The 24,481-nt window shown below is 39.0% G+C and overlaps 1 protein-coding gene across 1 annotated transcript; it reads left to right on the forward strand.

The window, feature by feature from the left end:
* Positions 1–518: 518 nt before the first annotated feature.
* Positions 519–23,392, forward strand: trim8a (tripartite motif containing 8a). Its single transcript, XM_079854993.1, has 6 exons — positions 519–2,976; positions 17,695–17,790; positions 19,276–19,509; positions 20,024–20,055; positions 20,163–20,278; positions 21,056–23,392. Exons 1-6 carry the CDS (start codon positions 2,383–2,385, stop codon positions 21,682–21,684), a joined length of 1,701 nt encoding a protein of 566 aa, XP_079711119.1. The 5' UTR covers positions 519–2,382; the 3' UTR covers positions 21,685–23,392.
* The last annotated feature ends 1,089 nt before the right edge of the window (positions 23,393–24,481 follow it).

The raw sequence follows: 24,481 nt of genomic DNA on the forward strand, positions 1-24,481 counted from the left end.
AATAATTCCTGACAGGTCTGTGTTTAACATGAACTAACATATTCCCCTGGTTTCACAGACAGGGCTTAAGACTAGTCCTAGACTAAAATGTAAGTCTGAGCTGTTTCCACTGAAATAAACTTGCACTGACTGATCTTAAAAATATATCAGTGCCTTTTTAGTTTTAAGATACACATCGGTAATGTTTTTTTCTAAGCATGTTTATAAAAATTACTTAAATGTCCTAATTGATCTATGGTCTAATCCTGGCTTAGTCTTCTAAGCCCTGTCTGTGAAACCGGGCCTAGGTGTTTTTTAAGGGTAAGCTGCTAAATAAAAAAACACTGAAACACTTATTAAGCCATGCTTAAAAAATTTAAATAAGTGATTAATTTACTGCAGACAAACAGAATTTTGGACAGATCACAAACAAAAAAAAAAAAAAAAAATATAGAGGCATGTCCCTTTAAATCAAGCCCCGCCTCCGTATATTAACCCCTCCCATTTTTATGTGTCAAATCCGCGCTGGTCACGTGATCGGGGGAAGGGGGAGTATGTGAACTGTATCCTGAGTTGCAGTCCTGTGCCTGCATTCCTCTCATCTAGGATTTGCTTGAAAGGAAAAAAAAAATATCATAAATAATAAAGACGCAGATTGGAATACGGCTGTGAACATCTGATTTCCACCAGGATTAACATTTTAAAGGACGTGATATCCCTGGATGGTCGCTGAACTGGATATTTTCGCTTTACGTGAAGCGTCTATATAAAGGGCATACAAATGAGAGGAAAAGTAAATAGATACGTCGTTTTTAATTCGCGTTAAACAGGAAAACAAGATGGCTGATAAGCGATAACAAGGGCCAAACGATATCGTCTCCTTTAAGAGCAACAAAGGTATTGATGTAGGCTTTGATACATGAATATTTTAGGCGAGTTAGCTTCGTCAAAATAAAATACATGACATTAGACACTACAAATGAATGCAATCCGTTTCTGGTGAGTGCGAGCAGGTAAACATAAGGCGAAACATGGACAGGGACCATTCTATAATGTTCAACCAACACAGATAGCGACAGAATAGATTTGACAACGATAAAATCGCTGCTCTTTGGGGTTTAATGCTACGAGAGCATGTTGGCATGCAAGTATACGCGTCAATTGTTTGTTCATTCAAAATCGCGTCACGGCATTAGATAGATGGTGTTTCTGGCTTTACCTTATAGTTGTAGAGGACAGAAATCCTATCGATATAGTATTACGCGAGCAGCACAAAGGCTCAGGTCTACTTTTTTAATGTAATTCCAGCAGGGCAAATGTCATGTGCCCTGAGCACAAATCAAATGCGTGATCGACTGCTTCGGTAAATGCGTGCTTCAAGAACTTGTGGCGTCACCCTTTTCCTGTTTTAAACCTAGCAAAAGACTACATGCTTCCGATGATTAGACATTTTCACTTGGATTTAACGGATCTTATGTTGACTGGCATTGGACTTTAGACGAATGTTGAAGCCTTTAACCTAGTAGTTTATTATCTTTCAACGGATAGTCAGGCATCTGTCAGTGAGGCTCCGTCTGTCTCTGGTGTTTCATTCGGTTTCCATAATTAAAGATAGACTGACAATTGGTTTGATACTTTGACAATTGGTTGATTTTTTTTTTTTTACAAATTCACACTTCTGCTCGTTCATAACGATAAATTATACCATTTAACGTTACGGGGTATCTGAAGAATAGCTTATTTACAGGTAAAGTAACAACATTTTTAATATATCGGTCGGTTTTTATTTTTTAAATAATGTCATTCATTAATGTGTAGCTTAACAATCAGAGAAATCTCAAAACAAAAGATGAAAATAAATGTGCCAGTATTTGGATCACAAACCAACTTTGCATAGATTAAAAAAATACTTTTGTGGTAATAAACTATTCATAATGCATATTATGTTTTATTTGTTTCACTTAGTTATTCGTCTGTCAAAACAGTAATCGCTTATAAAGTTCTTAAACATAGCACCAGTCGTGCATTTTTCCTATTAGGATCATTTTAAATTAAGTCATTTTACGCGCTCTCTAAATTAATACCAGAATTATAGTTTATTTAATCATATAAACATTTGTCGATAAAAAAGGGCAAGTTTCTCTCATTCCAAAAACGTCATTTATTCACGCCCGGCTGTGGTATTTGATTACTGACTAACTTTGCCAGGAGCAGAAACGCTCCCTTGGCATATTTGGGTCTGATCAACAGCTGTTTCTCTGGGGCTTCTGTGCTCGTATGGTCTTCATCAACTGACCTAACATCTGGATATAAATGAAGGAGTCACGAGAATGAGCGAAACGTTGTTAGGACGGTGCTAGAACTTGATGTTTGCCTTCCACGAGCGGATCAAGTCAAGACGGGATGTCTGATCAAATGGCTGAGATGGCCGAGAGCTGGCGGAACTGCTTTGAGGAGGAACTCATTTGCCCCATTTGTTTGCATGTGTTCGTGGAGCCCGTACAGCTGCCGTGCAAACACAACTTCTGCCGGGACTGCATCAGCGAGGCCTGGGCCAAAGACACGGCCAACGTGCGCTGCCCGGAGTGCAACCACGCGTACAACCAGAAACCAAACCTGGAGAAAAACATCAAACTCAATAATATTGTGGAAAAATTCAACGCGCTGAACGTCGAAAAAGCGCCGGCCGTTCTGCATTGCATTCTGTGCAGGCGAGGGCCTCCCCTTCAAGCGCAGAAAGTGTGTCTTCGTTGTAATGCACCGTGTTGCCAGTCTCACATCCAGACGCACCTCCAGCAGCCCTGTCCTGCTCCTGGACATCTACTGGTGGCGACTGAGGAGGTCCGGGCCTGGAGCTGCCCGCACCATGACGAATACAGACTCTATCACTGCGATGTGGAACAGGTGGCGGTCTGCCAGTACTGCTGCTTCTCCAGATGTGCGCCAAACCATGGCCATGCGGTGCGCGACGTGGAAGTACGACGCAATGACATCAGGGTGAGTGCTTTGCTCCGAACTTCTCTGTAGCTAGACTCCGCCTGTGTCAGGGACTGACTGAGCCCAGTCCATTTTAGACATTCGATATGTACTATGGATTAACCTGGTGGTAACTCAGGCCCTGAACTGGTTTAGCCCTGTTAAATGCATATTACCCTTAATGAACTTTGCTAAAGTGTAATAATTAAATAGATGGTTCTTTAAAGGGATAGTTCACCCAAAAATGAAAATGTTGTCATCATTTACACACCCTCAAGTTGTTCTAAACATGTATGAGTTTCTTTCTCCTGCTGAACACAAAAGAAGATATTTTGAAGAATGTTGCTAACCAAACAGTTGACGGTAGCCATTGACTTCCATAATATGGAAAAAAAATACTATGGAACTCAATGGCTACTGTCAAAAAGAAGTGGCAACAAATTATATAAAAAAAGAGAAGGAATGTAGGGTGGGACTTGGTTCTATTCATTGTATGTTGATTGGATGGAGGCGGATGATGATCTTATGCAGATTTGAGAAATCTGTCCTTTCCCCCGAAGATCGAATTATGACATTTTGATAAAAAATGATGGTCAAAACATTAAAAACAAAAAAAACAAAACAATGCATGGATGAATTATTCACATCAGATCATCAAGATGCATTTAGAAAATAGAAAATAGAAATAGAAAATTTATATTTCATGCCAACTTTAAAGGCCCCTGAATTGAATATTCATACTAAATGCTAAAAAACTTAAATTAAGGTTTCTGAATAAGGTTATGAATAAGCTGGTGTGTTCCAAAACAATGACAAAATTCGCATTTAGGAGATATAAGCATTCAAAACACATTCTCTCACTTGCCCTAAAATGGATCACAGATTTTTATGACATCACTGCAGACTTCAGCTTCTCATCATATCTTCTGTCCAATCAAATGCTTTCTAGAATCTAAAGTCCCGCCCCCATGATATAAATACCACCTGGCCAAAGCGACCGTAAACATGTCACAGAGCAATATGGGTTAGAGATGTGTGTTCGGTTGCTCAAACGCGCAAGTTTTATTCCGTTTTCCAACTGTACGCTGGTTAAGAATGAAATGGCAAGAATTTATTCACACCTACTATTGAATCCAACGTATCATCAGCGCTCGGATTCGCTTAAATGGTGCTGTCAAGTATGACTTGCAGTCTGTGAGGTAAACTAAACGCTATTGGCTATTTGAAAAGGGGGAGGAGCCATTCAGTATGTCCCGCCCAAGCTACGTCAACACATTATACAAATCTGTGCATTCCAAGGCACTTCAGTGGGCCTTTAAGGAAGTTGCCCAATGTAAAACCAGGCATGCTGAAAAAAACTGCACATTAGAGTGGTGCAGGGATTGAATATTTTAGCATCACCCTGGTTCCCTTGACAAAAACACAATAGTATTTTTCCTTTGGCTTTTGGATTATAGCAGAAAACAAGTTATGTGATTAACAATAACTTATGATTCTTACGCTTTGTTTATCATGATAACCTTCACAAACACAACTTATATGAATTTTGAGGCGTAAATACAATCGGCAAAGGTCAAAAGCTAAACGTAGGCTATAAACGAACTGCACCATGGTCTCATGACTTTAATGTCATCATCACTAATTTTCCGTCAACTCTTTCAGTCTTTGTTTAAAAGCATTTTCCCCAAAAAGTTAGTTATAATAGCTTGCAAGAGCAGACTAGTGAGTAGATGAGTTTGATGACATTTAATGTCCCCGACAACCGCTGTAGTCCATTTAGACACTTGTTAGCAACTGCCTTTTACAAGACAAGTAAAAGCTTAAAAAAAAAATCACAAGAGAGAGTATTACTGGTGTGTTTTATATCATAGAATAGAAGAGTAGCTAGGGACTCACCGCACCTTAAAATTAGTCCATATGAGGTGCATAGACAAAGAATTCCGTTCAATTCATTAGAGGCACTTCAAGAGAGTCTGCACACTCCACCAAATAAAAGAGACGTCAAAATGCGAGACAAAATCAAATGCTTTTACTGAAAAAAGCGGCAAACGTTTCGGTCACATGTGACCTTTCTCAATGCCAAGCTTACAATCTCTTTGTACAATGTCTTTGGTGGAGTGCCTCTCTTATATCATAGAATAAAATGTGAAAATATCTTAAGATTGTGTTAACCACAACCTTATTTCAAGCATTTAAAAAAAAACGTTTTAAAAACCTGTGTCGTGTTTTCACTTCTCAGGTCATAAATTCAACCAGTTTAAGTAAAGTTCTTTGGCAACAAGGCTAAAAATTCATTTTAGTTAATTTAAACAAAATGTCGGAAAGCTTCAAAAAGCTTGTTTGAATAACTATTTATTTATTTACTATGATTATATTGTAGGAACTTTTATCTGTTTATTAATGTTTTATTGCCCATACTTACATAAACGCATACATACAAAGTACTTTTTGTTAGTATTGCATAATACTAATATTTACACTGTAAATTTAATGTATACATTTAGCTACTGTAATGAAATGGTTTCGCTCTGAGGAACAAAATGTAGCCTAACAAAAGCCTCAATTAAACATTCAGAGTTCTGAGGACTTGAAGAGACTGAACTTTGTTTTCCTAATAAGTTTTACTCTTTTTAATTTTTCATCGTGAATGAACCTATTGGATGGGTGAGCAAGAGTAAACTTCCTTTCAAAGGCTGAAGCAGTCACTTCCTCTTGACACAGTAGTTCTGTGCTGGAACATGAATATATACCTAGATAGTTCTGTCATATCCTGAATCTCTGTGCCATGCCAGCTGAATGTTAACTCCTGTATAATGAGACTGTCAACACTCTTTAGAGCGAGAAATATCAGGTCTTCTGCTTTATTAAGTTAATAGTGAATAATTGCCCCAAAGCTAGTCAGGATAAGTGTGAAAAACTAGCTTTAGTGCCACCTGTAATGTTCAGTTGCAGGGCAACTAAAAATCTTTGATTATATCTCTTCCATCAGTTTATCAACCTAAAATAAACACTTTAGTATATAAGTACTTTCTTATCTAAAAGCTCATTTTAAAGGTAAATCATATTAAAATAAATCATCATAAATTCCACCTACACATATTTTCTTCTTTCCTGTAAAGCCCCTTTCACACAGAGATTCCGGAAAATACACGGCTAATGTGTCCCGGGATTTGTCCCAGGATCGTTTGATTTTGGTTCATTCACACTGCCAGTGATTTTCCGGAATCTGTGAGTGCGTTAACACACATCCCGTAAAGATCCCGTAAAGATACGTGACGTGAGGATGTGATAACTCCTGTCAGATGTCAGTTCTGCTGATAACTCCTCTTCGTCGAGTCCATACTCCCCAGTAGGACCACTGGGTTTGCCGAGTGGCTCGTTCCCCATATGCAGTAGCAGAGGTTGTAGAAAGGCCCGTGCGATGGCACGTGCGTCATCACTACGACACACCCCTTACGGCATTGGTCCTGGCTTTTTTTCACACAGGGCGCGTTCCGGGACTGATCCCGGCAATGTTACTAGGTCCCCATCCCGGCATTGATCCCGGCATCAATCCCGGGACGTGTTTGCGTTCACACAGAAGGCCCTCTAGCAATTTTATGGCAATTTCCCGGGATCAACGCGCTGTGTGAAAGGGGCTTAAGATTCATTGCCAAATAGCATAAATAATGAGCCTATCCATAAAACAGTAGCACTTCACCAAGGAATACTTGTCTTGTTTGATTTGTAGATTAAAAAAGTTTTTATATGTTAACATCAAGCTCTTGAATATTGGAAAGCCAAATGTCTGATAATCATTTACTAGCAAAGACTTAAAGTGGGGACCAAATTAGTCCACACTGAAAATCAGTGTGTACTTAAATTGATGTAAATGGAGAAATATTTCAGATTTCTATATCGCTAATCAAATAAGTAAGCTTGTGGCATTTATTATGTGATATTTATTTATTATTTTATTCCATTGAAAGTTAAACTTTGAACTGAAATTATGCTGCTGATATTATGATATTTGTAATGGGGAAATGCAAAGACTTCTATCCATTTTTATTTTTCTGCATTTATTTCTCTTGATCCTCAAAGCTACTTATTAAAAGCTCTTTTACCTATCAATTAAACTGATGGATATGCTAATAAGAAAATTAGCCGGGACATTCTGCAGTGTAGGAGTGAAAAAAACACGCTTTTCCTTCAGCTGCCTCCCAAAGAATAATGAACTGTTGTGAGTTGAGCTGCTGCTGCTGGACTTGGCAGGGATGACTTCTGGATGCGTGGAGGAATGCTTTTTAGATGGCCAATGTGTCATGGCTCCTAAAGCAGCCAAGTGTCTGTAAAAGGAGGGGGAAAGAGAGGGAGGAAATGGACGCAAGGCCTGCTCTACCCACAGCTGCTGTTGAAAGACACACACATCCCTCTGTTCTTTCTTTCGCAAGTGCATAAATTTAGAGAGTGTGACTCAAGTGGTCCCACAATAAAACTGCCTGGCCTTCTTTGCTCCCTCGCCTCTTGTTCAGGAATAGGACATGGGTTCTCGGCAGACACAGGAAGGGAGTGACCTCAGTTCCCTCTCTGCTCCGTTCCCAATAATCCGCCTCCTGTTTGCAGGGATGACATCATGGGAGATCCAATACATGATCACCCTACTATCTCTTGTGCTCCTTTTTATACTGGTTAATATGATAGGAGTCTGCTTAAGACATGTTTACTCTTTTGGATGGCCCACTGATATTCACGCTTCATAGAATAACTTCCACAAATTAACTGCGTTTTTAAATATAGGACCCAAGCAGTGAGGAATTATATAAATGTGGCTCAGCCCACATTTGACCATTTTCTGCAAATTAGTCATGCTTTCAGTTGGACCGGATCATTCGAAATGTAAATGCCCTCCAGATTTTGCTCTAGAATGACTTGAAAATTGATTGTGGTGTCACTGAATAATTTGAGAGGCCATTCTTATCACACTGTAGCACACAGGCAAGTCCGGACAGCGTTATATGACTCCCACAGTCGGCCTTGAGAAACGTTCAGTACAGTCGGATGACTTCAGATGTTTGGAATCACAGTCATATTATTGTGAAAGTGGTGAATGTGATTCACTGTTTGCACCCATGACATGCAGGTTCTGCAAAGGATCACATAACTGCTTAATCATTTGGGCTGTGTCCAAAATCGCATACTCTCTTTGAGTAGGTAATTATTTTGAATAAAGAATTACTTCACCACCACTAAAAAAGTATGTTCAGTTCTATATACTGTAGTATGAGTGTGTGTAGTATGAATGTAATTTGGACGTACTACATTCGCCATGTTGTCATTTTCCTGTTGCCTACCAGCGTCACTTATGTCGCATCACTGCTATTCAAAGATCCTCTCCTATGGCCTCATGGGATTTTAAAATGTCCATTGAATGCACACTTCAGAATCTCTCTGGAAGTAGAAGGTCATCCTGGTACTTTTTGCCTACTCTTTTGTGAGTATTGTGAATTTGGACACACTTCTTTTGTTTCATACTGTTTTTGGCCTACTGTATGCGTTTTTGGATACAGCCTTAGAGCTTAACAGGAAGGTGTTCTGGAATGAACTGCAAAAGCAAATGGAGAAATTCTAGTATGAAAATAAGGAAGTAGTAAGCAAGCTTGTTTTATCAACTAAGCACGTTGCTGGCAATGTCCTTTGTGATGGCAATTCATCTGGACAAAGCTGCTGTAGATGAATGCACTATGATTATATGGAAGCAGTTTGTACTGTAATAAGGTGCTTTGCTTCATCATGCTGTGTGCCATGCCATTTCCCATTGTCGTCATGCCTCTGCCAAGATGAACAGATCTTTCTTTGTTTTTTTTCATATTAGATAACCTGCTCAGATTGAACAAACAGTGTAACAGAAATCTTTTACCATCTTTAACTACATGTTGTTGTATTGTTGTAACTACAACCAGGTAATGGTAATGATACTGAGGTACACAATTAAATGGACTTGAAATGGATCATGAAAACGTGCACATCAGTTAGTGATTTTAGATTTTAATTTAGTAATGACGGGTACACACTCGCTGACAGTTTTGTGGAACTCGCAGACAAATGGCCGAAATTGGAGACAAATCGGTGCATGTTCACGTGAGTGTCAATTGCATAGTGTGTATGATCAAAGATAATCTGAGAGAAGCGCTGATGCATTACCGATGCTGTGAAATATTTTGCATGCTAAATATCTGGATCTGTCTAAAGGCAACTTGGATCACAGGCTTCTTGTGTGCAAAATTCAACAGGAAGTTGAAGTCTGACGCATGATTTTATGTTTTTTCCTGTATCAATTCTTGCGTGTGTAACTTTGGTTGTTGGGGTGTCACGATTCTCCAAATCCTCGATTCGATTACATTTTCGATTCTAAGGTCACGGTTCGGTTCGATTCAATTCTCGATTTTTACATTTATTTATTTTTAATGCAAGTCAAGTCATCTTCATTTATATAGCGCTTTTAACAATGTAGATTGTTCTAAAATGGCTTTACAGTGATAATTGGAAATTAAAGTAACAGAGATTGTTTTGGCTTTATAGCAGCTCTAGAATAAAGTTATTGTCCAGCTAAATTTAGTTTTGATTAATTCACTTCCGTCGCTGCGATCATTAGTTATTAACTTGGGGGCCGCTAACACGACACTGTTTTAACAGAAAACTCTTTAAGTTCTCTCTACGCAAACTTTAAAAACGCAAACCTGTGAGAACGCTGATGGCGTGCACATGCGTATTACGAGTTCAGTCTATAGGTATGCGCGTTTGAATATATGTGCGCAGGCATGAATATATGCACGCAGGTAGTCCTTCCCTACAAACCAACCCTTAACAAACTACTTGTCTGGCCTTAAAATTTATAATACAGAATTTTTATCGCTTCCGCATAGCCATGCGAACCGGAATTATCCCGACAACACTTTATCTGTAGAGAGGTAAAGGGAGGGGAGGGAGGTCTTCACAGGGGAGAGACTAGTTGACATTTCAGGACTGCGCTAGATGGCGCAGGTCCTTCATCAGATCTGGATACAGTCTGGATCCAGGGGACTGCAGTAAACCTCGGGATAAACAGAGAGACTAATATTAGCGTAGATGCCATTCTTCTTATGATGCAATGAGTACATCAGGATTTATGGGGAGTGTTCCCGGTTCCGGCTGATCTAATCTATGCAGCCTAACATTGAATTATAGAAGTCTATAATATGTTATGTGTATGCTAGGTCAAAGAGATGTGTTTTTAGTCTAGCTTTGAACTGACAGAGTGTGTCTGCCTCCCGGACAATGTTAGGAAGACTATTCCAAAGTTTTGGTGCTAAATAGGAAAAGGATCTACCACCAGCAGTCGATTTTGATATTCTGGGTATTATCAACTGGCCGGAATTTTGAGATCGCAATAGACGTGAAGGACTATAATGCGCTAAGAGCTCGCTCAAGTACTGCGGAGCTAAACCATTTAGTGCTTTGTAAGTAATCAGCAATATTTAAAAATTTATACGATGTTTAATAGGGAGCCAATGCAGTGTTGACAGAACGGGGCTAATATGGTCATACTTCCTGGTTAGAACTGGAGCTGCTGCATTTTGGACCAGCTGTGATTTGTTTATTAAGCGTGCAGGGCAACCACCCATAAGAGCATTACAATAATCTAGCCTTGATGTCATGAACGCATGAACTAATTGTTCCGCATTTGTCAATGAGAGCAAATTACGTAATTTAGATTTATTTTTAAGATGGAAAAATGCGGTTTTACAGATACTAGACATGTGACTTTCAAATGAAACAGTGGTATCAAAGAGCACCGGTTGCTATGCCATTTTTAGACTAGACTTTTATGCAATATAATATCTGACCTTTGTTCGCAATGTACCACACTACATTGTCAAATTTAAAACATTTATTAACAACATAATGTAACTTCTATCTTCAGTCAATGGAAACTTAAGCAAAATAACCTGCCATCTAGTTTCTCTTTTGTAGCTGCAAAACAAAACAAACAAAAACAATAAAACAGCCATGTCCATAGTCTTCTCTGAACAATTAAGTGTCTTAACAAACTATTTCTGAACAGTTGAACAGATACCACACAGGTAAATGTGCACTGCTCAGACCTTCAATAACTTTCTCCTTTACATTATTGTACATGGAGGGTATCACCATAGCTGTGAGATGCGTTCTACTTGGGATTTCATAGCGTAGTTCTAGCACGCTAATTAAATGCCTAAAACCGGAGTTTTCCACCACCGAATACGGTCGCATGTCTGTGAATGTTGTCTACATAACTCTCTGGAAATCTAAAATACTTCCACACCAGCGACTTCAGTGAAAGAGGAGGGGGTTCAAGTTCTGTCGATGGGTCTCCTTCATCTGCAGTTGCCATGCTATCTTCTGACTGGCTGTAGCTAAGTTAGAGGAGGTTGACCGGCAGCACTTCAACACGTGTGTTTTTTTCCGCTTGGTAAGCCGACCAGACGTGACATGGGGGCGTGGCAGCATGGACGATTCCATTTTTTATTTCGAAGTTCGAGATTGTGACTTAATTTCGGTCGATTTCGATTTAAAATCAAAATCGTGACACCCTTATTTGGTTGTGAAACATAGTTTGTACCAGTGATTTGGTGATTCTTCCTATTGAAATGTTGTGTTGTGTGACCCCTGTCTCCGATCTGTCGTGTAATGTGGGCACAACAGCAACTAATGGTACACCAGACAGTCGAGTAGTTGGAGAAGAACAGAGATCCGATGACTTTAAAAATCGTGCTTTCAGTGTACCCGGCATAACCACTTGGATATATTCCACTTGGTTTAGCTTCCAAACTCCGAGCAAACACTTGGATATATTCGTCTAATATTAGCGCACATTTAGGCCTATGCAGGTTTGTGTTGACGATAGAGCGAGTGGCCATGTAAAGTGGATAATGTCAGGCTACTACTTGCGTATTTTAAATGTTAAGTAATTTTTAAGGTCACACATCACCTTTTTGTGGTCATTCTTTATCTGTGGTCATTGGATTTTCTGCCCGACATATTAACGCATGGACCAGTCGTGTTCGCGATCTGTCAATGCGTGACTTCATCAGTTCCTGTGGAGTTTTTTTTCTTCTGCGACTACTCGTCAACTAACATTTAGTCAACTTATTTAGATAGATATATTTAAATTTTATATGTTGGATAGACCTCTAAAATAGGACAGGCCATAAAAGGCATTAAAGAGGAGGGGAATATAAATATTACTGTACTCATTCTCTAGCTACTTTCATGATAGGTTAGTTTTATGTTAGATAGTAGTTTATGAATTAGTTCTAAATACTAAATACTGGAACGTGCCAGATCTGAACATGTATGCTGACCTTTCTTTGAACGGATCTGTACTCTCATCCATTTTACAAAATCATGCACCATTCATTAAAAAATTGTCAGAATACTTTGAGTTTTTCCATTTCATAAGTGAATAAGTTTTCTTCGCTGTGCATTCAGAGCAGTGTGCTGTTCGCACATTTCACATTTAACTGCCAGGATGCCTTTTGTCTTTGCTGTGAATGTATGTAGGTTGTTTTGAGTCACTTACAAACTGCAGAAATAAATCAACTCATATCCAGCATTTAGCTGTGAAATTCACACACGCCCCTCACACTACCCCACAAAACCAGCTTATTTTGGTCTCAATCTGAGCTTGCATCTTCTTCACCTTAAAAGCTTTAAAAAAAAAAAGCCATCAACAAGCCTATCATCAGGCTTTGCATCTCTGCAATCTAATGGCTTGCATTTATCACAGAGACAGTTAATTGTCTGTAGAAGTCTGTAGATTCTTTAGATGCTACCTTCCGTGCTCCGAATCAAAAGAGATTGACGGGTCGTATCTGCACATCTGCACGTTTTGAAATGAGAAGCGTTCACACAGGATATAGCACATGGATACATTCATCTGTACACCCAGTGGTAACAAATTAAAAAGCTTAAATATTTTTTTGATTGCTGATAAGCTAAATGCACTAAGAGTGCAGTAATTTTCTGTAACTTCCTGCTAGCATCTTGCGTGAAGCTTTGGCCATTGTTGAGCTGAAGATGTGCAGTTTCCTGTGCATGTAACTATGTGTAATCGGTGACTAAGTCTGATACCACTGCTCGAAATGCCAGTCTGTAAGACCAAAGCAGTGGTACACTCATCTGTTAAAAACTATTGATTAGTTCCAGAATGTAGTGAGCTGTTTTGCTGTCTGCTTCTTACATAGACTGCTGCCTTTACTGACAGCCTACTGACTGAAACGAAACGCTCTACATGGGCAGCAGCTCCGCTCGACACACAAACAGAGAGAGCTCCTATCATAAAGCTCAAGAGAGATCAAATTACAATTGACATTGAATTTGGCGTTAACATACTTCTAAGCGAATGAAGTGATGCAATAATGAGCACAGAAATGCATAACATTTTTATCAGTACTTGATTAAATAGACAATAAACATAAACATTTTGCATGCTTTGTCCACCATCTTGGATTTGTTCACTGAGCAAGTTTACAAGGCTTTATGGGATTAAAGCGTCCTTTGCAGAGAAGGTAATGAGGGCCTTTTTTCCAGTAAAACTGTGTTTTCATTTTTTTATCATCATCCCCCATGTGCAAAAGTAACCTCCCAACCTATTATAATAATTTAACAACACATGTTCACAGTTCTCTGATGTCAGTTAATGCTCACATGACATGCAGGTAAATAAATTAAATATGTTTTTATTTTAAAATGATTTATTTACAGTATTTTTGGTCACAAAATTTTATTGCGATTTTAACTATTATAGATAAACATATAATCTTGTAAGAAAACATCTTGTATTGCTTCTGAAATTATTTATTATTATAGTTATTATTATATTCATTAACTATTAAGACCGAAATATTACTATAATAACAAATTCTTCAAACGTTAAACCCTCCAGCTTTTATTTTGGTGGAAAACCGCAAGGAGACTTGTGAAAACTGTTTAGTTGACAACAGATTTCTAAACGCTTCTCATTACAAATTTGTTAGGATGCTGCAAGCTTATGTCAGCAGAAATGTTGGACATGTGAATGTGAAAATAAAGTGATGCAGTTTCAGTGGAGCAGCATTTACTGTGAATTGAGCTGCTCTGAGAACTGAAAACACTGGATCATGAGCTGCTAGCGAGAACTCCATTCTTCATTCTGAAACACGGGCTAAATTGCAGCCTTTTTCGATTTGATAATCGCACTAAGCCCTATTGCAATTTTAATTTTATTTTGATTAATTGTGCTGCCCTATGTATTTATTTTAATTTCACATTTTTATGATTTATTTAATTATAAGCTTTTCATCAACTTACAAACCACAGGATGTTCCCTTACAAAACCCTAAAGGCCGGGACACACCAAGCCAACCTATTTCTCAACCGATGTCGGGCTTATTTTTTGGCTCTAGTCTAGTTGGACGCCATCAGGGTTTTTTGTTTGGGCCGATTCAGCATGTTGAATCGGCGTCGGGCCATCGGTGAGAGAGAGAACTCTGATTGGCTGTTCAGCTTAGCGAATGAGAATAAGGGTGTATTCACACCTGCCTCGTTTGGTTCGATTGAATCGAACTCTAGTTCGTTTCCCCCCTTGGTGCGGACCTTTTGGGCAGGTGTGAATACAGCAATCGAACTCGGGTGCGGACCAAACAATCGAACCGAGACCCAGCTGAAGAGGTGGTCTCGGTACGGTTCCAAACGAACTCTGGTACGGTTCGTTTACGGTGTGAACATGAACCGACCCAACTGCAGAAAACTGCGTCTTTTTATTTGACTGCTCTTATGAGGATACTTAACAAAACGGACATTTTGGCATAATGGTGTCTAAAGCGAGCGAGCGAGCGAGCGAGCCAGAGTGCGCGCACGGCAGAGAGAGAGGGAGCGAGAGACCTTGCGTGTGTGTGCCAGCTAGTGTGCCTCACGAAGCGCATGTAAGGACCCAAGCAATCAATTGTCGGTGCGGGGGGGCTTTTATCTATACCATAGGCTATAGTTTCTTCATATTGCGTTTGTAGAGAATAACATCAAATCAGTAAAATAACAAATATTACATTACGAAATATCTCCATGCTGAGCCTGTTTGTGCACTTCCTGCTTTTCCCTGCTTGAGAATTCCTGTCCAATGAATGGACGACCTTAGCACACGTGTGGTTTTGTTTACACATTTTGGTTCACTTGCAAAAAGAGCAGTGTGAAAGCGAACCGTACCAAACAAAAAAAATCAACATCCTATTTGGTCCGGACCAAAGCAAGTGAACTATCGGACTTTCCTGGTGTGAATACACCCTAAAAATGATGAAAGCGAGCAAAGAAGTCAAGACCGTACAGACAGAGGGCTGTTATAATTTTACGTCATCTTACCTGAGCAATCGAATGCACAAATATTTTGATAATAACTTTAACCGACTGGAATTAAGAAAGTGATCAGCATTATTGATATTGAAATGGTTAGCAAGTGCTGCTTTGTTTACGGTTTGTATACCTGCAGTCCTAGTTTTTGTTGTTTCGTAATGACGAAAATAGACTATTGATACTTGCTGATATAGACGGATATTTACTAACGCGCAAGAACGCACATTGACAGTCGCCTTTAGTCCTTTTGGTGTGTTCAAGAGCAGCTTTTTACCCGAGACACAGTCGACGATAGACAACAACACAGCTTTCGTCGCCACTAGTTCTTTGACGTCGGCTTGGTGTGTCCCGAGCTTAAGGGGTTCAGTATCTAGTATATCAATATATAGTGATACAGCAAGTTCTCTGATTGGTGGATCTCACTTCATAATTGTGGGTAATGTAGTATTTCATTGTTAATTTGGCATTTAAACCTTTTTTGAAGGTAAAATGACACTGACTTGTGAGCTCATGGTATGTCTGTACAGAGAAAATGAATGAGATTTTTACTTCCAGACTATTGCGCTATATCTGTGTCCTGTGTCCTTGACCAGTGAAAGCTGTTAACTGTTTACTGTAGAGATGCTGTTTGTTTGGCATCCATGCAAGGGTTTACAGGAGCCCGGTTGCTGTAGGCCCCAAGAATGTGCCTCTTCTCATGTGACCTATAGATCCTCCAGCGGTCTCGTGCACATTTCACTATGCAGGGATAACATGACAATCTGTCACTGACACTGAAAGAAGCCCATGCAAACAAAGGGGAGAGATAGAGAGCAAAATGAGAGCCTAAGACGGCCTTGCCCCCTCTCGCTCTGCTTCAAATTTCCACACTTATTAATGCGCACACTCGTGCATGCACAATGTGCGTTATTGTTGTCATGACAGCTGCATTTTCCCTTTGCAATCGGCCTTTTGAATGTTGCATGGACGTTTGTCTGATTAAACAACTAAATTGGCTTGTTATTCAGCATCCTTTGGACTTTGGTGTGGTGAGGTACAGTGTTCTTCTCGTGGGCATGTGAAACTGAGTATAAAGGGGATTATAAAAGCTTCAGCACACTGTCAGGCTTTGATTTGGCTGGGGGATGGGGGAGCTTTGGGGTTAGTGGCTTCCTCTGAATCCAATTTAAAACCTGTCCAGACACCTAATAGCAGGCAGAATCACACAGCAAACGTGATTCTGATGAATTAGTCTCATTGCCGACATGTTTTGTTTCATTCATTTGCTGTAATAAGCAATTTTATTTTTTTATTTTTTGGGGGGATTTCATAGAGAGGGCCTGCAGGATGTTTCTTTGGGGTTGTATGGAGAATGCATTGCTTTTGTTAGCTTGAATTTGACTTTAAGACTATTTGATTAAAAATATTTTGGTAACACTTTACAATAAGGTCCATTGGACCGCTACTATGTAGCTAACAATTAGCAATATATTTGTGACAGTATTGATTGATCTTTGTTAACATTAGTTCATACAAATGCAACTGTTCATTGTTAGTTCATGTTAGGCAAGGTCTATTAAATAATATTTGCAGATACAAGTTTTGATTTTAATAATGTATTAGTCAGGGATGCACCGATATGAAAATTTTGGCCGATACTAATAACCTATATATAATTCTTTATATTTGAAAGCCGATAACCGATATATTGGCTGATAAATCTAAATCCAAATTTTTATAGAAATATTGAGATCCTGATTACAAAAACAAAAATCTCACCATTAAAAGCCATGTCCCAAGCACACAATTATAACGTTCCATGTAGCCTAAATGACAGACTTGTGCTGCATATGTTGCACTTAACTGTATTTTCCTTTTATGAAGTGATTTCATAAATCATCGATCGGCCAATACCGATATAGTGGCCAATATATCGTGCATCCCTATTAGTAAATGTTGAAATTACCATGAACTAAGGTTAATCTATGCTTTACAAGAATAATTTGGTTATGCTATATTTGAAGGTGTCCTTGTTATGGTGTATATATACAATTAATTACCAAGAAATTAAGTACTAAAGTACTGAGTCATATTAATTAACAGCATAATTGTGCATAATTTACTGTTTTTTACTAAAGTAAGTAGGCTATATTTAAAGTGTAACGAGGACACCGTAAAATAAAGTGTTATTATATTTTTCATTGTTCGTTTTCTATTAATGTAAATGGAACTTTATTGTAAAGTGTTACAAGTATTGCTAAAAATAGTTCGCAGTTCAGTTGTTCCTTGAACCTGGAGTCATTCTATTTTGTTAAGTTTGGCAGATCATGGATCTGTGGAAAAAGGTTTGATTTGTGTTGTCTTTGTTCTTCCCTTCAGCATATGTTAATGAAGCAGCAGGATCGCATTGACGATCGAGTGAAAGACATCGAGGAGCAGCTGTATAAGTTGGAGTCTGACAAAGTACTGGTGGAGGTAAAGACACATTTATACGACATGCACACACTCTTCTGTCTTACTCTGTCTATCTGTCTGCCTGTCTCTCCCCTCACCCTCTACTGCAGCTAATGAATATGGAAGAGGCTGGTTTTGGTATGACATTGGCAGCGTCTGTGCTTAAACTGTATGTAGACCTTTTCTCCCTGTCTGCAGTTTTAGATTTGTGTTCAAGACAATGTTTAAGGCAAAATAAAACTGTCAAGGAGGAAGTCTGGTCAAATTCCCCTGGTCTCGGATTTGGATCCCCATTCGCTTATACAATGGCTGCTGTTCTTCCAGGGATCCACATAAAAATATGAAAATGACAATGAATATTCAAGAAAAGTTCAAATTTAATGAAGCAAATGCAATGAAATACATTAACAATTTTGGTTCAACATGCATGAACCAGAATAAAATTTCCAGACAAAATAATAAATTTTTAATTTAAAATGTAAACACAAAAGTGAAAGACAGTCACATATAGAAAACTAAGTTGTGCTGACACATTAAGCTACGAAATGAAAATGAGAACAAAATCAAACTTTTTGTGATTGATTCATATCAAGTGACATTATGTCCCGCACTTTTTGAGACAAATGTTGCCAGTGTTATTGTTAACTAAAACTATTAAAAATGTTTTCGTTATTGTAATAAAGCTAAAATAAAGTACAATATAAATATTAAATGGAAAAACCTAAAGTTAAAAAAATGAAGTACTAAAATTACTAAAACTGAAATAGAAAAAAATTTGTTTAACTAATAAACATGACAGCACATAACAAAATTATTTAAACTTAAACTAAAATAAAAAAAAAGATATATTTTATAAAATATTAATAAACAATATAATAGTATACAGTATTATTTACTAAAGTTAGTATATAACTATATTGTTTAGTATATAAATAATACTAAAATGACATTTTATGTTCATAAGGACAAATATATCAAAATACAATTTAATAGCCAGTAAAGTAAAAAGTTAATTTTGGACCCTGTATATAAAGATTTTTTAAGTGTAATTTAGATATCACAGATACACATTTCAATCTTCTGTGCATCTCACAGGCTATTAATCCTCAGTGAGATGCACTACAAACACTTTTACATGTCCTCTCCTGAAACTCTATAGCAGATGTGAAATTACTTAAATTTCTCTGCTTCTCAGTTGTTTATCCTGAGAAAAATTCCAAGTGCCCATATTATGCTATTTTAATGGTTCCTTGTTTTGCTTTGGAGGTCTCCTACAATAGATTTACTTCCATCTAAGGTCAAAAACCACTTTCATTTTCTGATAATATACATAGCAGCATCACCTTTTTTCTCACAGTGTCTAAAACGGTACTGTAAACTGAGACATTAAAACAATAAAAATCTGTGATCATTTTCATTTCCTTTCCTACAGGGAGATATTTGTTAAAGTTTTCACATTTAGGGAAACGATAGAAATTCAGTGTGCCCCTTGTGTTTGTTGTGCAGGATAAGGTACAGCAGCTGAAGGAGGAGGTGCGTGTGCAGTATCACAAAATGCACCAGCTCTTAGAAGACGACCTGGGGAGAACTCTGGAGGTGCTGGATAAAGCACACTCCAAATACTGCCAGGAGAACTCAACCCAAACCCTGCAGCTCAATGCACGCCGTCAGGAGGCCAAGAAACTGCTCAGCTCTGTCCAAGTTGTGTTTGACAAGGCGGAGAATATTAACATCATGAAGGTGAGGTCGATTCTCTCTTCCACCCTTCACAGATGACTTCATCTGGTCATCCTTAACTGCCTATGATATCCTAGTCCTGTGTGTGCGATTTGGTTGTTGCAGGGGGATCAATAAATGTCTAGCAAGAATAAAATAGTGAAATCTTTGAATATTACCTGAAGTTTTGATTATTAAACGTGATGTCACGGCTTCTTGGAAGTCTGTCTGAAACTTTCCTTCATATAAAGGCGCAGTCAGTCTGACTGGGCAGTAAGGCAGCCGTCTAGTGAATATTTCCTTAAGCACACTCTCCTTTGACTTTTGCTAGAAATCCCCTTGCACTCACCCACATTCTGTCATAAACAGTCCGTGTGAATGTGCCCATACCTGTGAGAAATGCTTCCCTGTCTGTGTGTGGTTGTTATCAGTAGATCTGCACTTCCAGATTTTTCCATGTTTACAGACAAAGAGGCAGTCAAGCAGGAGCTTGTAGAGGAAGATTAATAGTTGTGCTCTGTTTTGTTTTGCTTTGTAGAACACAAAACCAGTGAAAATACTCATGGACAGGTATGTCATTTATGAACCAAAGTGCAGAAATTGATTGAAATTGAATACTTTTATTGAATATTTTTGAATGGTTGGTAATCTGTTGATGTCAAATGGACTTTTTACAGATCAACATCATGTACAGGCAGTGTTCTGCCTCCTTACAAAGTGGGTCATCTTAATTCCAAAATATTCCTGTCTGAAGTCTCAAAAAAGGAAAAGAACTTGAGAAAAATACTGGAAGGTTAGTAAAAACGTACTCAGTGGCTCAGTGACTGGTGGGTCGCCAACTTATTGGTCTCTAATTGGGTCATGAGTTCTGATATAAAAAGTTTGCTCATGAAACCAACTTGAATAAAAAGATTGTTGACACGTGATTAAACTAGATTATATTTCTTGTTCGTCATTGACCCTGGAATGCCCTCAGAAATAAGGGGCTGTTTACACAACACCGTTTTCAACTAAAAACAGAAAACTTTTTATGCATTTTGGACATTTTGGACATTGGCGTTTTGGGGTCCTGAAAACCCAAACTTTTGAAAACTGGTTTCAAAGTGTAAGTTTTTGAAAACATCACATTATCCGGTATTATTACGTTATCATCTCCATGTAAACTACAAAAACATTAATTTGTGAAAATGGTGATGTCATGCTCATGCGTATTACGTGTTCAGTCTATAGGCGCAAAGTGTTTCTTTAGTGACATCGCCTACGACTGGCCTGGCAGCATAATACAGCGTTTTTACTCGTTTTCGCTGATCGTTTTTGCTTTGACAACGTTATTTGCATGTGAAAAATGCAAAGAAAAAAACTTCTTCATTTTTAGTACATCGTTGTCATGTAAACGTACCAAAAAAAAAAAAATGTTGGTTTTGGGGACCTTTTTTAAACTTTTATCATAAACAGTTTTGAAGCGCAACCAATTGAGAACCACTAACTTGGCTTGCAAAAACATTTCTGTTCAACACATTGTTTTTTTTTCCACAAATCAAACTCATTGTCCTCATCTCCTTGTTTCCAGCACCATTCAGTACTCCCGCACACTTCCTCCAGAGCATATCTGTCCACCCCTCCAGTGCGAATACCTCCGGGGGTGAGAAACGCAAACACTCCACAGCCTTCCCTGAAAGCAGCACTAGCCTGCTGGATTCCTCGTCAGGCCCCATGAGCAAACAGCAGTTCCTGGGTCAAGGTTCCAGCTCCACAGACGGGCCGACGTCACAGCCGCCCTTGGCTCCCTGTAGCTCCACCCAGCACATTGTAGGCCTCAGCAGTAGCAGCAGCGCCCAGTCGGTCCATCATTCCAGCTCAGTTTTTACTCCAGCTGACTACCCCAATCCCAGCTCCTCCCAGCAGGCCATGCTGCCCCAGTACGGTGGCCGTAAGATTCTCATGTGCACGATGGACAACTGCTATTGCTCTAGCGTCCCCTCCATATCGAATCACCGTGGCCATCCTCCTTACCCTCGCTCGGGATCTTTCCCTTGGACACAGGATTACTCGCACCCCCTGCCCTCCACGGCCTCAATGTCCCAGCCCCTCCAAGGGCTCTCCATGCACGACTGGATCGACGCCTCACAGAGCCACAGGCACCCTGATTTCTATGGATTGTATGGGCAATCTTCCACTAAACCATACGTCACCAGTTAACCTTCCACTGCATCTCCGATATCTCGCTCATTTCCTCCATAGACCTTTTTCCCGCCTGTCTTTCAAAACCAGGCTTGTTAACGTCACAATTACAAGGAAAACAGCACTTTTTATCATGCAATGCAAGCCTCTCGGCTTAAAAACTCAGATCTCTTCCAACTTAAGCATTAAAACCCTGTCTGTCCCTGTGTAAAATAATAAGGGAATCTTTCTTTGAGAAACGTGGAGGCGGGACCCAGCTGAGTTTTTAAAATTACAAACAGATTTTGGTTAATTGCAGAGGGTTTTGACCCAGAGCAGATAATGATCACTTGTAAACGGAGTTAGTTTTAACTCCTTTCACCACCCCTCTTCTTGCCTTTAGGGCATCTGGAATCTGGTTGTTTTTTATTATGTGCTAAAGATTCCTTTTAACATTGCTATTAATCTTCTACAGTTTTATTATCAGTAGATGGGGAATATTGTTATTAAAAAAGAGGGATAGAGTCTGTTTATTATTTATCATATTTCACCTCTACCGCACCTTCAGATTTTGGGCTTAAGTTTCTGCTGAACCGCTCCACAGGTAACCACGATTATGGTTTGACGTGTTACTTACATTCCTTAGAGGCCAGAGGTTCTTGTTTTTCTGTTATGTTTACAATTATGTATTAATATTTTTCATTAATTTTCAGTAGGTTGGAAAAGATCAGTACAAAAACTCAATCCAGGTTCTTTGGAGGCTTCACTCAAAGAGGTTCCACCAAGCATGTCATGAGCTATTGCATCTGAAGTACTTCTGGATTCTGCTTCCTGTCAGATAATGTTATTTCCTGCATTTAAGCAAATGTGAAGCATGTTCAGGATGATTGGTGCCTACACACACCTCTGAGTCTTATAACGGTGTAGATATACTTCCTGTTTTAGTCGGTGACGGTGAAGCCCGAAGGGCTCTGTGGTCGCCGTGGAACACAGATTGTTGTGAACATGCTGGAAAAACTTCCTGTTTGTGTTTGTAGGCAAGCAGGAAGGCCTTTCTGTGCACTCAGAACTCCAAAAAGACTCGACTGAGTGAGACTAGAGAACAGTTGACTTTTTTTCCACATATTTTATACAAGAAAACTGGATGCATACATTTGGAAATCGAAATAAATGTGCTTCAAAAGAGTATTAAATGCTGGTTTAAACAGATGTGTGTGAAAAATCTTTTGTAATTTTGCAATGTAGTTTTCTTTTTGGCGGCAGAAGTCATGGCTCTAAACTATGGAGTGGTTCTCAACCAGGGAGCCTCAAAAGCTTCAAAATAAGATGAAAAAAACTAAAAATCAAGATGTTTTTCTTTGAAGAACCAGTTACCTCTTTCTTATGAGGCAGCCTAATTTGAAAAATGTGATTTCTAGACCTGGAAACGTCATGATAATTAACAATATTTTATAACCCGGTGGACATTTTTATATATTTTATGAATATACTCTTTGTTTAATTAATTTTTTTGTTATGCCAAGCTCTAAAAATATTTTATTGTGTTGCAGATCCGACTAAAATCCCATAAATCAAGCATGACCCTTTTCGTCTCTATGGCTTGGATCATTTGCCTAGACCTTGTTGTTGATTATCAAAACAGGTTTGGAGGTTATATTTGAAGTAAAGTTAATCATTGTTTATAAGATAGTAACAGCATTATGGGCAAGTCCGAAACGAAAACTTGAGTGAAATATGTGGCTTCCCAAAAAAAAAAGAAAAGAAGAAAAGCCAAGACCACTTTTAAATCATTTAAATATAGCAGCCTAAGGACTTTCCAGCTCTTCCTCATGGGTCAATGGGGGCATCAGTCACATTTTTCCATTAAGGCATGGTGGGATGGGGGCGCAGGGCCGGCTGAGGTAGAAAGGGGATGGGGGAAGTAATCAGGCTTGAAGAACAGCTCATCATTTATTTATAAAGTGTAACGTTCCATCCCCTCTCCTCCCACAAACCCCATACATTCATGTGCTCTCAAACCAACACAGTCAACATTTTGTGACCAATTAGAAATCTGACTGGACTCTACCCTCTTTTTTCCCCCTGCTTGCTGTGGGTGGATACGCCATATGCTCCGAGAGCTCTACAATGGGTTTGTTTTTCTGAGCTCTGCCGTCCCATGATGCTAATCACGCTGGCTGCTCATGCTGGCTCATTGCAGCCCGTGGGAGGACTGAAGCCTGCCGGAAGGATCGATTGCAAAACACAACAGAGGCTGCCCGGCTTAGCTCCTCTGTACATGTGATCACATACGAATGTATGTGAGGCCTGAAGTGAAAAGGAAAATAAAAAGCACTGCAAACATGGGTATTTTTCATGTAAAGGGGTTGGTGTGAAAATGTTAGGGTGTGGACATGTTTGTACAAAGGCTTCAAGGTCTTTTGTACCCTTTGAGCCCAGCACAGACCAGCTGTAGTCTAAAGCCTCTTGGTTTTCTGCAACAGTCACATTTGCTTACTCTTCCTTTGCCATCAATTATTAAAACCTGCCCTGTTATTAAGGGGAACGATGTCCCACGATGATGGCTTTGCTGGTGGGGATCACGTTAGCACTTTTCAGATTTGTATTGCTCCGTGTTTAATGTAGTTTGGGAACTTGCAGATTAGAGAGGGGACACGTGTTTTGCAGACTGAACACAAATGTTCAGCGGGAAAATTCCATCAAATTTTTGCACGATTTGTCTGTTCTGGATTCAAACATTTTTATTTGAACGAATGCTCTCTGTTAATGTTCATTTTTACAGGGAGTTATTCTCTTTTCCATCGCGCTGCGAAGAAAACAGGCCAAACATTCGATT

This window comes from Squalius cephalus (assembly GCF_949319135.1).
Source record: "Squalius cephalus genome assembly, chromosome: 21".
NCBI lineage: Eukaryota > Metazoa > Chordata > Actinopteri > Cypriniformes > Leuciscidae > Squalius > Squalius cephalus.

Bases quoted from the DNA above. Each gene is read 5' to 3' on its own strand.
- trim8a (XM_079854993.1), top strand. From the start codon at position 2,383: ATGTCTGATCAAATGGCTGAGATGGCCGAGAGCTGGCGGAACTGCTTT. The intron at 17,791-19,275 runs GTAAAGACACAT...TTTGTTGTGCAG, and splicing joins CTGACAAAGTACTGGTGGAG to GATAAGGTACAGCAGCTGAA. The intron at 19,510-20,023 runs GTGAGGTCGATT...TTTGCTTTGTAG, and splicing joins AGAATATTAACATCATGAAG to AACACAAAACCAGTGAAAAT.